Source organism: Adiantum capillus-veneris, chromosome 3 (assembly GCF_014529385.1).
Source record: "Adiantum capillus-veneris isolate H3 chromosome 3, ASM1452938v2, whole genome shotgun sequence".
Lineage (NCBI taxonomy): Eukaryota > Viridiplantae > Streptophyta > Polypodiopsida > Polypodiales > Pteridaceae > Adiantum > Adiantum capillus-veneris.
Window position 1 is genome coordinate 81434252 of NC_140933.1, and position 11883 is coordinate 81446134.

General features: G+C 42.1%; 2 protein-coding genes across 2 annotated transcripts; both read left to right on the forward strand.

The window, feature by feature from the left end:
- Positions 1-7890: 7890 nt before the first annotated feature.
- Positions 7891-8653, forward strand: LOC147461180 (uncharacterized). Its single transcript, XM_086504994.1, has 3 exons — positions 7891-8223; positions 8346-8453; positions 8591-8653. The coding sequence occupies exons 1-3, from the start codon at positions 8110-8112 to the stop codon at positions 8651-8653; spliced, it is 285 nt and encodes a 94-aa protein (XP_086361120.1). The 5' UTR covers positions 7891-8109.
- Positions 8464-10670, forward strand: LOC147461181 (uncharacterized). The gene is made up of 4 exons (XM_086508803.1): positions 8464-9809; positions 9966-10021; positions 10117-10341; positions 10447-10670. The coding sequence occupies exons 1-4, from the start codon at positions 9123-9125 to the stop codon at positions 10508-10510; spliced, it is 1032 nt and encodes a 343-aa protein (XP_086364929.1). The 5' UTR covers positions 8464-9122; the 3' UTR covers positions 10511-10670.
- The last annotated feature ends 1213 nt before the right edge of the window (positions 10671-11883 follow it).

The following is an 11883-nucleotide window of genomic DNA, read 5'->3' on the forward strand; positions in this document are numbered from 1 at the left end:
TTACCAAATTTGGTTTGTGGGCTTATTACAACATGGCTAAACTAGTGGTATGCTGACTTGGTCAAGAAAATTAAAAAATGGGACAAATGTAAATAATCATGATTATTTACAACTGACAACTTTTTGCTTCTTTTTGGTCAACTGAGCATGTACACATGTTTATCACATTAATATAAGCCTATGAATCAAATTTCAACAAGTTTGAGCAAATTTTTTTCCAATTTACACTCAAGAAAGTCAGTACAAACTTTATTTTTTACCCAGTTTTTTGCCAGTTTGGTGATCCAAATCTTTTGGGTCTTTACAAAAGTTGTTTGTACACATGCAATGAGTCAATGGTATAAACCTTGGTCCATTTAGAGCAGTTAGTTAATAATCGTGATTATTAACTTCAGGCTTAAAATGAACACTTTTTTGTAATTTTTTCAAAGACAGTCTTTACATGATCTATTTTAAGTCTATGAACCAAGTCAAAACTTAATTTGGCCTAAAATGTCAAGAAAAAGTAAATAATCTGAGTTTTGGCCAACTCTTGAAATTTTTACCTCGATGTGTCTTTGAGCTTACCAACTGGTTCAGACAACTTTTAAGGTTACTCTCCAGTCGGATTGAGTGGTTTCGAGTCTTTTCGAACTATTTCTAGCCGTAAACCTGAAATTCTGCAACTTCCAATAACAACTCACACTTGATTCTTTCAGAGAGAGCAATGTTTTGAAATCCACCTCGGATCCTACTCACCCTACTCCTAGATTCTCATGCAATGGGGTTGTGGAAAGTGTCCACAAACACTCGTTTTCTTGTCTTTTATGGTTTTTTGAGCACGGATCTTAAGACTTGTTTCGTCCACCAATCATCCTCAAAATCCTAATCTATTTCTACAATCCTACAATCCTAAAGGCACTCGGCAAGTACGATTACTTCTAAGCTACCTCTACACAGCAAAAGACGACAATCTTAAGCTATGCAGTTTCTAAAAGAAAGTTTTGAGCTCTAAGTGAACCTAGAGAAAGTTAAAGGATAACTTCACAAGACGCTCGTGTTTTTCCCTAGTTTAGATCTCTTCGATCCCTGACAGCGGCGCCAAATGTGGGACGCATGTCTAACCTCACCATCCTATCTTATTGCAATATAAGCGAGAACCACGGTTAATTTGTCAATCCATGGGATGAAGTTGACTCGACTAGTGCATAGAGGCTACAAGAGGTTGTCAATCTCTCGGAAAACAACTGACAACTCGCATCTAACTCAAGCTACACTCAAGTGACTGAAATCACCAAAAGCAATCGCTCATCGACAAACAAATCACATCCGTTACAGCATCAAATGACATCCAAACATAATGAAACTTCTAGGATAAGTTTATAAGACCTAAGCACACATGCTTATGGTCTCTAACCCCACTTTAGGTCAAGTTCCAAAATCGCAATTATTAACAGCAATGGATTTTTGACCTAGTCGCTTTCGACCCAGAATGCATCTAAATGCTTAGCAATGATGCCCCCAATACCCCACCTATGCTTAGTTTTTGATTTGAAAGTGTAAATTCCTAGTTATGATGAATTTAGGCCGCAGGTCGGCGACGCAAAAAGCTACGAATTACTGTGAACTGCTTACGTCAATGCGTAGAGCTCTTACCTGCGGTTGCAATGTAACAAACGTGACTACAATGTGACAACAGGGGAGAGAGTAGGAAGCACGAGAAGGAGAGGAGTGAGCGCCGTTAGCTCACGTTGTGTATTTCATTATCCAAAACTTATAAAAAACTTACAAAAATTGGTGTTTATACCTTAGCCAAGGTTTTTGGGTGGTCAAAACTAATAATCTGGAGTTCTACCAAAGCTGGGTAATGACAGGTTGATACAATCTGGAAGCTTGCAGCCCTAACTCATTAATTACAGAGTTTATTCGAGAAAATAAGAGTTACAATATTCCCGATTTATCAAAATAATAAGTGTTTTACCAAGAGAACTCTGAAAAATGGTATCCGTGTTAGCTTGCTACTAACATACCACAATGGCTTGTTTGCGACAAAGCAACTCAACAACCTGTGATAAAAGAGTTTCATGAAAGCCTATGGGCTAGACATAAAGGAATATGGGCAACCTTTGTCAAGATCAAGGACCGTTATTGGTGGAAAGGTATGTACAAAGATGTGGCTCCGTTTGTGGATACTTTCTTGATATGCCAACAATATTCTAATGTACGATACGAGATGAATTACATCCCACTTATCCATTGACTATGCACTACAAGTGGATGGTGGACCTGATTACAATGCCAGTAGGTGTTTAGCAAATGAGGTATATTATTCTTGCTAGAGAAGATCTTACTAACAAGGTTGAAGGAAGAGCTTTGCGTACCAAAGCCACAAGTTTTGCATGCAAGTTTTTGCTCAAAGATGTGATTTTTAGGTGCGAATGTGTTGGTAAAATCACTAATGACAAAGGATAGGTAGATACAGATGAAGTTCGAGAGTTCTTTGCTTATTTAGGCATCAATTGGCTCTCACTACAACATACAATCCATAGGGTAATGGAAAAATTGAAAGGGGACATCACCTATTGTGAAAGCTCTAGCAAAGGCATACCAAGGGCATATTGGTGATTAATGGCCTAAAATTTTACCTTTTGATGTATGGGCTAATTGCACTACACATAGTTATGCTACAGGTTTTATGCCATTCAAACTGATGTATGGACAAAACCCATTATGCCTACGTAAGATGCGGTTATGTCTTGGACTGCATTGCCATGGGAAACAGGCTATGGAAGATTTGCTTGCTTTACGTATTCGCCAACTTGATTTGCGTCATGCACATATGGAGCAAGGAAGATCAAAGCTCAAGGAGGCACGATTGAAGGATAAGGTAGCATTTGATGACAAGCATAAGTTACCATCTTACACTATTAAAGATTGTGATTAGGTACTTGTTTACGACAGTAGTTTGGAGAATCAATACACTGCTATGCAAAAAATGGTCAAACGATGGTTTGGACCATATGTGGTACTTCATCCTTATGACAATGGGACATACAAATTATGTGAGCGTGATGGAACTGCCGCAAGTAGGGAAAAGAATTAAAAGGGAGAAGGCTAGATTTTTTTTTTTGGCACATGCCGGAGGATGTGCAAGTTCAGAGGGGGTGAATGTCGTGTCGCTATGCTTTCACGATGGGAAAAAGAGAAAAATGATGTAGAATAAGCCTATTTGAAGTCTATATTTTTATTGAGCAGTGACCAAGGCTCAATAACATGCAAGTTTAATGCTAAATGTATGCCAAATGCGAGTTTAAAGGGCTAAAAACTATGTTTTTGATGCTAAAAGTGGATATGTTTAAAGTTGTCAAAATGGAAGTTTATGGATTAAAAATGTAGCACTCAGAATGCTCCATAGACCTATCTTTACGGCACATCGATTGGGGAACTCTGATCATCAAGATACAAAAGTTTGAAGTTAGGGAGAAGCTGCAGTGAAGTCACAATAGATGAATTTTTTTCTACTTTTGAACACGCCATTCGAGGCCTTGGTGGAGTAAGAATGCGGTGGGGATTGTGGAGTTTGAAATCGTCAAAGTGAATTTCTTACTGGTTTTTGCGATTCGAGAATCAGAGCACAGGGTAGTGAATGGCAAGGGTGTTGAAGTCACCGAAAAAAAAAAGATTTCTGTGATTTGATTTGTGGAGTTTTTGGAGGAGTTTGGAGGGTGTGGGCATGCCATGTGGCAACGTAATGGTCCATAGGCAATGGATAGACGATGAAGCCCGCAATATAAAGGCTGGAGCATGAACTCCATTGTGTACAAGCAAAGGGAGAGAGAGAGAGAGAGAGGGAGTCCTCTCATGCGTGGGCTATGGTGACCTTTTGCAGGCAGCACACGGGCATTGCTCTGGCGGACCTTGGCGTTGGTTTTGACCACACGATGGTGAGTGGAGGTGGGTGGTGCTGTTGCCGGCCGTTGGACGGCGATGTTGAAGATGATGTGGTGCAACCATTGGGATAGTTCTCATGCCCAAGAGAGCCAAAACTTTGTTGAAGGCAAAGGGGGGCTCCCACTCGTAGCGCCGGGTGCCACTACCCTACATAGAAGGAGGCCGAAAGTAGAAGTGATAGTTCCCGTGCATGGAGCTAAAGAGAGAACTCGAAAAAAATAGAAGGGACCAAAAAACAAGGATGTCCTATAAGGGCAATTTTTTATTTTTGCATTTCCGGGGGGGGGGGGGGGGGGGGGGCGGGCAGAGAGAGTTCTTGGAAGGAGAGTTCTACAGGGAGCTCATGGTAATCAAGGTTTCCATCTCTCCCTCCATCATTATTGGGCTCTCACGCTTATGCTCTATTAATCATAATTATAAATTTACGTAGAATTTTGCAAGGAGCTTAAACTCCTTAATTCTCATTTAATCCAAGTTACGGTGCCGTTAACGGCCTGCTTTGGCAACCAAGCTTCAAATCTTATCTATGCTATCAATTTCAAGTGTTTAATGCTTCGTTTACATTGTCAACGTGGTTGTTAGCCTACTATTCGGTGTTGTGCATCTTCTCCTCTCTCTTTTCCCGACTCCTCTCTCGAACCCCATAACCCGCGATAGCGTGTACACAAACACACTTTGCCGCTTGCGTAAACCCGAGAGCTCACACTCTCCCGCTTCTTCTTGCGTGCTTCAAAGCTGCTACTACTGGTTTGATCTCTATACCTATGGCAAAAAGCCTAACGTTGTGCTTTCCTTCTCCCTCTATGTAGCGCTACAATTGAAGGCTAAGATTCAACGCTGGTTTCATTTCATGTTTAATTCTTTCTTTGTGCTACTTGTGTTCTCAACTTGTGTTGTAGAATTTAGCGCTACTGAATAAGCTCATGTAGTACTATTCTCATAAAAAGCCAACGCTACCTACTTTGCAAAAAATTCCTTGCCAAGCTATGCAAAAAAGAATTGAACTCGAAGCTTTTTCTTTCAGAAGTGTCGTACGCTTCCAAACCCAACTTGGGAACAATTGAGCTCCAAAATTCTCTGCACACTAAAGATAAAAGCCTTAGCTTGTTTCAGAGCTTGTGCACACGTCGTCGGAAGCGGATCAAGAACCGCCGTGCTCTGATACCACTTGTGAGTGTGCACGGAGCGCGTGTGTGCAAGTGCGAGTGCAGTGCACTGCACTGCAGTAGAACACAGGTTTTGGTGGAGCTCTCGATGAGAAGATAACTCACCACTCCTTATTCTTCTACACTATCCAAAGAATAGATATGGTTAGTGATGGGCGTCTAGCCACTTGCCTGAATATTAACAACTTATGCGTTGGGAAGGAACAGTGATGCATTCATAGTGGGTTACACAGATGTGGACTATGCGGGTTGTGTGGATAGTCAAAGATCTTTGTCTGGCTATGTATTCCTATTTGCTAGAGCAGCCATGCCATGGTGATTATGTCTCTAAGATTACACTTCATCTTCCACCACAAAGGCAGAGTACGTTGTAGTTTCTAGTGCCAGCAAGGAAGCTGTATGGTTAGCTCGTCTAGTGGGACACCTTGGAATTTACTAGACTTCTATGCTGCATTGTGATAGTCAGAGTGCTATTGCATTAGCGACCCCGTGTTTCACTCGTCGAACCACATAGAAGTCATATATCATGTGATACGGGACATACTGGGTAGCAAGCGCATTGAGATAGGCAAGGTTCATATGGATGACAACCCTGCAAATGCATTCACGAAGAGCCTAGTCTCAAAGTGGTTTGCACATTGCATTGAGATGATGGGTGTAGGGTGAAGCCATTGGAATGATTTACGGTTGTACATGTTGTACATATATAGGCCATTTGGGCCACGCTGGCCTTCAAGTGGAAGATTGTTGGGGTTCTTCAAGCCAATCGGCCAGACCATTACTAACCCATCACCTAATATCTAACCTTATTCATGGATAATACAAAGAATAAGGCACTGTGAGGTGCTCGTTATCCTAATTCTGCGCTCTACCAAGACTGTGTGCTCCTACTTCTCCCCCTTTTTTGCATGCACGCATTCGTGCACCTCACATCAAAGCACATAAATGCTTCAGGGCTGGGATAAAAACCTGGGGAGATCATTTCACAATGATCAACCTATGATAGCTGATATGATTTCTCATAACATTAACCTCACTACCAACTGTCTTGTTGAGGTGCTATACAAGTCAAAAAAGTTCAATTTGATGACATCAAAGCATTACTAGGGGAACAAGAAAGAGCTGACTTGGCTGCAATTGCAAAGTCAGCTTATAGAGATTTCTCAAGGATCTCTAAATTCCAAGAGGACCTCAAGAGGAAGCTTAACAAAAAATGGAAGATCCAATGGAGCAGCAAGCAATGGTTATATAGGTTCAAATGTCTCTGGGCTTTTCCTATCCCAACAAAGCACAACTATCTTTGTTGGTTGATCATCCACCAGGGGGTCTGGACTATCGAAGGGCAACAAAGCTGAACATTGGACAAGGAATTTGCCCCAGGTGCCAAAGAGTTGAAGACATGGGATATCTATTTTTTAGCGGTCCCAAGGTGGCCAATCTCCTGGCTTGATAGCAAGGCTGTTCTACAGTTCATCCACACCATTTCTCTAATAAGGAGATTTTGTTGGGAGAATGTAGGTACATGGACATACCCTTGTGGAATATGTGGAGAAGTAGCTATCTTTGGCATTGTTGGTGTTAGAAAATAATTCATTGCACAAGAGTTTAATGATCAACCCCTTCTTTTTGAGCTTAAAAGGCTCTCATCCTGTTGTACTTCTAGTATTAAGGATGCCCCAAAATCCCCTTTACATAAGTCTAGAAACAATTTAAATGGCAAGTCTGGTGTAGGAACATGATTAGATGGTATTCCAAGGAAAGGCTTCTCATGTTAGCAGACATTCTAAAACTCTTGTGGTGCACACATGAAGAGATCACAACCTCCGTTTGGTGGATTTTGAAGAGGGTGGCCACCTTATTTTGGATTGAGGTGTATTGTGCCATGAACTAGTGCCATGAACTAACGTGTCGTAATGAAGACCACCCCTCTCCATGCATTCACCAAACGTTCACGACATTCATTAGGTCTTAACCAATCAAAGACTTGCTTTCGCCTCTCTGCCATGAAACCTACAAAAGCTGCTATGGCTCGCTCAGGCTGAAGCTGAACGCTCACCATGTGTGCATGAGCACGTTTAGATTAGCAAATGTTCAAGGTCACCGATCGTTTGGCCGAACGTACCCATGTGTGCGCTACATGTCATATAGTTGTTGGGATGACCTCTTTCCCCTCCTTTGAGGTCCATTGTGACATTCAGTTTTCTTTTTAGGGAAAATTACCAAAATACCCCTCTAATTTGTGGAAATTCCCAAAATACCCCTCAAATTTCAAAAATTTCCAAAATACCCCCGATATTTTGTCATAATTTCCCAAAATACCCCTCAAATTTTCCAAAATTCCCAAAATACCCCTGGTTGTGAGATAAAAATTTTCCAAAGATTAAAAAATTTATACCTTTCATAAGAAGACTGATTGTCTATCAATACAAGATACTAAAACTAGAATTTGAGTAGGTTATGTAGGCTTTATAGATGAATTGCTTCATTTTTTAAAGATATAATTGCCCTTTTTTGCGAGGTAATTTGTGACAAATCACATGCTAAGCACTCAAAAACGGATCTTGATTGTCAGAAAAGAATAAAGGAATGATAAGCTTAAATAATTCAACCAAAATAGATACAAGGGTATTTTGGGAATTTTTGAAATTTGAGGGGTATTTTGGGAATTTTCACAAATTAGAGGGGTATTTTGGTAATTTTCCCCTCTTTTTAATATATTTTGCAGTTCTCCAAAAAAAAAACTAGTTTGCCCGTGAAAATTGTTAGCTCCATGTGCTTGAATTCAAAAGTTACCGAAATCCTGACCGTTTGGCCTGTCCAAACATGTATGTACTGGGTGTTTTGACCGTTCGATATGGGATCACCAAGGAATATTACTCGATACCATTGGATGTGAAATGGACGGGAGAGATTAAGCGACCTCATCGAACCGAAGAGCGGGCCTTGGGTGCAACTTTGAACCGTTGGATGTGGGGGCTGGACAGACTGAGACAGACACGTCATCGCCTTCCTCATGTTTGGAAGTTGCGACGCCTTTTCCCCCGCTTTTTGCTGTGATAGGCTGCTCGTCTGCACAACCTTCGCCATAGCTGGGTCCGGGGAAGGGGAACCTTTCACGCTTTTTCAGGTTTCCACGTTCCGCTTTCTGCAAGATTTGTCTGCTAATATGTCATCATGCTCATATTCGCTCCCCTACGGTTTGATTCCTTCCCACTCTATTCCTCTTCTGGCTCTTCATCACCGGTCCAGCTCCTGCAAAGGGAAGGCGTAAGCAGAGGTGTCATCAGATGCAGCCTGCACATTGCCTCACTCATCAAGATTTCCTGCGACGCTGCGAGCATCTTCTTCTTGCTCAAGGTATTGCAGCCTTTTAACTTGTGAAAAGGCTTCCTCTCTTGCAAGTTCCGATTTTCCAGACTTCTTCCTCTCTTCTTCTGCCTGCCTTTAGCGAAGCCGCAGCTCCTGTTCTTCTGCTTTCTTTCTTGTCCCTGCAGATTGTTTCTCGGCCCTACAAGTCTACAATGCGCTCATCCCTTGTCTTGTGCTTGCAGACGTAGCCGCAAGCTTGGTAGTTTGTTGCCGTTGGTGGTAGCTCGAAACCAGCACTTTGTAACTGCTTTCTGTGTGGGTAATACTTTTCAAACTTCACACGCGCGTGGAAAAGCACACAAATTGGAGTAGAATGCTGCTTTTGGCTACTGAACTTCTTTCTATCTCGCTGTGGCAAGCTTTGTTAGGGTTTTCTGGTGAGATTTTTGTGATTAGAAAGAGCTAATTTCACAAGCTCCAGCTTCATAGTGTAGCGGGACAGTTTCTTGAGGTTTCTTGTCGCCTAACTTGGCAAAGGGCTTGGTTATGAAAGTAGCGTGCTGAGCTGCGCTTCAACATCCGCAATGTTGTGACCGTTTCAGAGTTGCCACAACATGAAAAAACAGCCTCTTCTCTTCTCTCTTTTCTCTTCTCGGCTGCTCATGCAGATAAAGTTGCACGCCGTGCGGGGATAATTCACCGGCTCCTTTAGAGAGGATGGGAAAATACATGAGGAAAGGTAAAGGTGTAGGGAAGATGGAAGTTTCGCAGGGTACTCTTGTTGGTGTAAGGACCAGAGCGAAGTCTCTCGCCATGGAGAAGGAAAAAGTGGTAGGAAGCCTCTCTCTTCTCCACCATAGCTTCTCCACTTCTGCAACCACAGCAAGTAGCAGTAAAGCTAGTGGAAGCAGCTCGCATGCCCTTTCTACACAGCCTCTATACATGGAACTGCGAAGCAGAAAGCTAGAAAAGGGCATTAGAAGCGGAAAAGACAAGGGCATTGACCAAACTTTTGATATGCCGGAGCTTTGCAAGAAGACGAGTAGTAGCAGGCTCTTTTCACCTCTTTCTACAGAGCTGCGTTCATTTGACAAAGAGCGTTGTAGAATTTGGCTTCAAACAGGGAGCTGCAGTATGCAAGGCAGCGACTCTACAAGCCAGAACAGGTTACCTTCTGGAAGTCCTAGGCTTCGTATGACTGTAGCCCCCACAGCGTCCTCAAATCATTCTCTGGGGCATTCTGCTGTCTCCATTGCAGAGAACAGGCCACTCGGAATACTCACGCGAAACCGGAGACAAGAACTTGCCTGCAGCTCAGCATTGAATTCGGAAGCTGCTGTGGACATGGACGCATTCTTACTGTCGCAAAATTTGGCCGACCCTCGTAACAAGCGGCACATTGAGGTAAGCTGTAGAACACTTCATTTTTTAGTAGGAGTCTAGCCAGAATTGCATTGTTTGGTGAAGAGGTAAGACAACCCCAACATCTCTGCACGTGAAGGGCAATTATCTTCTTTTGGAGACGCAGTTTGGGTTACTTAACGAGGTTCAGACTGGCAGGTAGAAGTTTGCTGTGGAGAGAGTCCCATCGGTGCTGATGCCTGCGACAAAGCCAGGTAATGAAGTGTGCAGTTCTACGAATCCTTTCTCAAGTTCTAGGGTCAGCTAGAGGAAATGTTACATTTCGGAGTGATGTCGTTTGATCTATTAGGGAGTGTGAACCGTCGAGCACGAAGAGGGCGCGTGAATGCACGCCAGATAGCTTTATTCGAGACACCGAAGCCCCTGGATCGACCTCCAAGGCACGACCTTCTATACAAGCCAGGCCGCTACCTGCACCCGCTGTTGTCAGTAGTTGTGAAGCTCCAAATGCTAACGAAATCGAGGCATTTCTTTCCAGTGCAGAGCAACGTGAACGTAGACGCTTCATAAATCGGTATTGCACTTTAACATTTGCACTGGTCATTGTTTTAGACTGGGCCGACTTTCCATTTGCATTGTGATTTTGTATGCATGGGAGTGACTTGTTGATTGCTCGCAGGTTTAATTTTGATCCCCTCTTGGAAAGGCCCTTGAGAGGTAGATACGAGTGGTTCAATCTGTAATTACACTACAGTCGTCAGTATTCATTCTCTAACTTTTGTACCAGTGCAGTCCATTAGCTCGTTGGGATGTGCCTGCCTCAACCTGTAGAATTGTTGTAAGTCACTCAAAGTGGCTCTGTACGATATTGCAACTGCTTGAAACCTTTGGTTTTTGCTTTCACGGTTTTTGCTTTCTCCGGTGTTTCATGTTTGTAACCTGTCTGATATAGGCCAGTTAAACACATTTGGAGCAATTGCCCCGGCTTGCTTGCTTAATTTGTAGGTTTTAAAGCAAAAGAATCGCGGGTATTGTTCCCCAAATTCTTCGAAGGTTCTTATTTCTGGGTGAAAAATGATTTTGAAGATGCATTGGTTATTCAAGAGATCCCATCGTACATGAAGAGATTTTAAGGGACAAATTAAGCAGCACAAACCCCTTGTCTTAGTTAAAGAGAGGTTTTACTTGCTTCTGGGTAGAGAAACTGGTCAAAATAATGAGGTTGGTTACACACCACCTTCCCAAAGGGGGCTTGTTGATTGCGCGAACAAGTTGCCGATAGTAGTGTGGCAGGCAAGACCACTTGTGCAAGCTCGGGCGGGGGTTGAGCTGACTATAGTGAGAATTAGAGGAGGATTCCTTATAGCTTAATTGACAAAACAGTTAAGTTATAAGGAAGGACTATAGACTTTTGGTGTGTATACCATGCCTTCCCATCCCCAAAAATCATTTTTGAGAAAAATCATTTTTGCAACCATACACTCCACATTTCTTTTTTGTTAATTTCTTGAGATTAATTTGGAAGAATTAAGCTAACTTATAAAACTTCACACTTTCCCTCAAAATCTAGGCACTTCCTCTCAGCATATTTGTATTTCAAGCTGGCATGGCGAATTTGGTGGAAGTCAACTGCTCTTAAGGTAAAAAAACTTTGGAAGAAATGTTAATAGGGTGCTAGGGTAAAGGAGCCAACCTAAGGATAGCTAAAATGTGGGAGACCATCACAGAGAGGGATATTCAAGTTGAGATGAGTCAATATCTTACTACAATTAATGCATCAAGCTCTAATTACACCAAGTACTACCCCTATATGAATTCTTGATGTTTCTAAAGGTTTTTGATTTTTCTGAAATCAGGGAGACCCACTATCCCCATCATGAATTCTTGAGAACTGCATGATAAAATATATGCAACTTAATGTTGGTCTTATTCTTGGGCTTCTCCGTTGGGTTTAGCAATAGACATCTTTGTTGTTTGCTTCATATTTAAGTGGACATCTTGTTCTTTAGCTTAGCAATCTTTACATGTACCGTCTCTAGTTTGCTTGACAACCTTAGGAGGTTTGTGCACATCATATACTACTGGTAGAGACTCGGGATAATTATCTCATAATTAA